The following is a 2,317-nucleotide window of genomic DNA, read 5'->3' as shown; positions in this document are numbered from 1 at the left end:
AATGGTATTGTTAATCTGTACCTATTTTGTCAATACATGATCAGAGGCGCAATAATCAAACATATAGCCTATATATATAGTTAAAAGAAAAAAAACATTATTATTGACATGACATGTTGTCATGGTAAACATTATTATCTATAATATACACGAAATGGATGGCTGTTGATCTATAGTGTGTGCATAAATTGAAGAATAAATCGACGTTAGTTGGTACGTATATTGTTATGACTTAATGACTGTTGATATGTTTATTATAATAACCTGGTGATTTAAATATATACAAACGAATTAGGGCTAAAGTGATTTTATTCGCTTTATCTGGTACCGTAAAACCGGGACCTTACCTCAAAGTTCTGAAAACAAGTAAGGACGAGGTATATTTGCAAACATATATCCTTTTTATGAATTTCACCGTTTTAAGAAGCGGAAAGAAAATACAAAGGATTAGAGATATGCAGAATCCTGACGTAATGGATGTACCGAGTACTTTAGTAGAAAACACACCTGAATATGGCCAGGCTAATCTTGTTAGTACGATTAGCCAACTGCTAACTGATAAGCTGGAACAAATGCAAAAGGCGAATCAACAAATACAAAAATCGAATGATGAAAAGATGGAAAAAATACAAAAATCGAACGATGAAAAGATGGAACAGATGCAAAAATCGATAGAACAAATACAAAAATCGAGTGATGAAAAGTTCGAACAATTATTGACTCAACACAAATCTCTTGGAGATAGAGTTCAGGGTATCCATGAAAATTTCGATCGGCTACAGCATAATTTGAAAGAGAACTTGCAAGTATTGATTAAAAAAGTGAATGGTACTGGTGTGAATATGAAAGTAGAACCGGAAGAAGGTCAGAAGAAGGTCGATTCACGAAATGAAAATATTGAAGAACATGATGAAAATGAAACAACTGGACCTGTGGTGAATGGTGATGCGGATGATGTTACAATTAACGAAGAACCATAATCTCCGGCCAAGGAGACCACCACCACCACTACTACTGGCGTGTTCAAAATTGACGTGAAAGGTCTGCCGAGGTTATACAGATTAGTGGAATTGAAGAAATTGTTGACAGGATTAGAAGTTGGGAAGCCATATTATTAGGTCGCCGAAAAGAACGAGTCCTTGGATTTATTTGATCTTCAAAACTGAAGAAGACCAACAAAAGGCAGTAAAGACCTTGAATGGATACAGTTGGAAGAAGCGAGTTCTTTCAGACAAAGTTGCCGAAACTGATCAACGTAAGCGAAAATAGGAAAAGTCTGATGATAAGGATTCTAAAAAGGCGAAAGTTCAGTTACCCGTAGAAGATAGAATAAAACAGGCTACAATACCTTTGTGGGATGTTACTTATGGAGAACAATTGAAGAAGAAGACTGAAGAAATAAAATCTTCACTTACGCGAATGACGGATTTGCTGCTGAGAAGGAATTTCGATTTAGCAGGTTGGGCAGAAGAAAGAAAAGAGAAGAATGAAGGAATTGCAGTTTTTCTGAAACGTTTGCCTATAGGGAAGATGAAGGATGATTTGAAAGATTATTTCCAAAACAGAGAAGGAAACTGCTTGAATGTAACATCGCTCTATTTCCAGACTTTCACTGAAAAGGGAGAAGGTGAGAAACCTCCACCACTGCAGCTGTTAGAATATGTGAAAGAAACTATCTGTGACATGAGTTTCCGATTATCTCCAGATTCTTATTTTCAAGTGAATACTTCGGGAGCCGAGCAGCTTTATACTTCCATCGCGGAAATGGTTGAAGTTGACGAAGAAACTTCCTTGATAGATGTGTGTTGTGCCACTGGAGGAATTGGATTTACTCTTGCTAAGAAATGTACTCAAATTCTTGGCATAGAAATGTCGAGCCAGGCAATTGAAGATACAAGAGCCAATGCTGTAAAGAATGTCATCAAAAACAGCGAATATTTTGTCGGACGGACTGAAGATATTTTGCCCACCGTAGTGGAGAAAGTAGCTGGAAAGAAGATACTTGTTATTGTAGATCAGAAGTTTCAGCGACGTAGTGAAAGGTAGAACAAGTACAGGAAAATAAGTATCAGATTAAAGTTGGAAATGGCTGAAGCTAGTTGAAACTTTAGTCAATCCTGATGAGTTAACTAAATTAAAGTTGGATAACAATTCTTAATTTATTCTCTTGGATGTTACGAGTTGTGTTATGAATACTTCATTTGAACTTTATATATGCACAACATGTTATGGTGTGATTAATTAATTTTATCTTTGCACTAATTCTAAGAGTTATGTTTATTTTATCTTATGTGTTCAAAAGAGATTTGATCGTGTT

General features: G+C 35.6%; 1 protein-coding gene across 1 annotated transcript; it reads left to right on the top strand.

Annotated features, from left to right (window-relative positions):
- Window positions 1–1,419: 1,419 nt before the first annotated feature.
- On the top strand, window positions 1,420–2,046 carry LOC145670193 (tRNA (uracil-5-)-methyltransferase homolog B-like). Its single transcript, XM_081738571.1, has one exon. The coding sequence runs from the start codon at window positions 1,420–1,422 to the stop codon at window positions 2,044–2,046; it is 627 nt and encodes a 208-aa protein (XP_081594697.1).
- The last annotated feature ends 271 nt before the right edge of the window (window positions 2,047–2,317 follow it).

Source organism: Thermobia domestica, chromosome 14 (assembly GCF_964235325.1).
Source record: "Thermobia domestica chromosome 14, izTheDome1.hap1.1, whole genome shotgun sequence".
NCBI classification, from domain to species: domain Eukaryota; kingdom Metazoa; phylum Arthropoda; class Insecta; order Zygentoma; family Lepismatidae; genus Thermobia; species Thermobia domestica.
This window is presented reverse-complemented; position numbering and strand designations above follow the sequence as displayed.

What these genes read in the sequence shown, in the direction of transcription:
- LOC145670193 (XM_081738571.1), top strand. Translation starts at nt 1,420, where the DNA reads ATGACGGATTTGCTGCTGAGAAGGAATTTCGATTTAGCAGGTTGGGCA.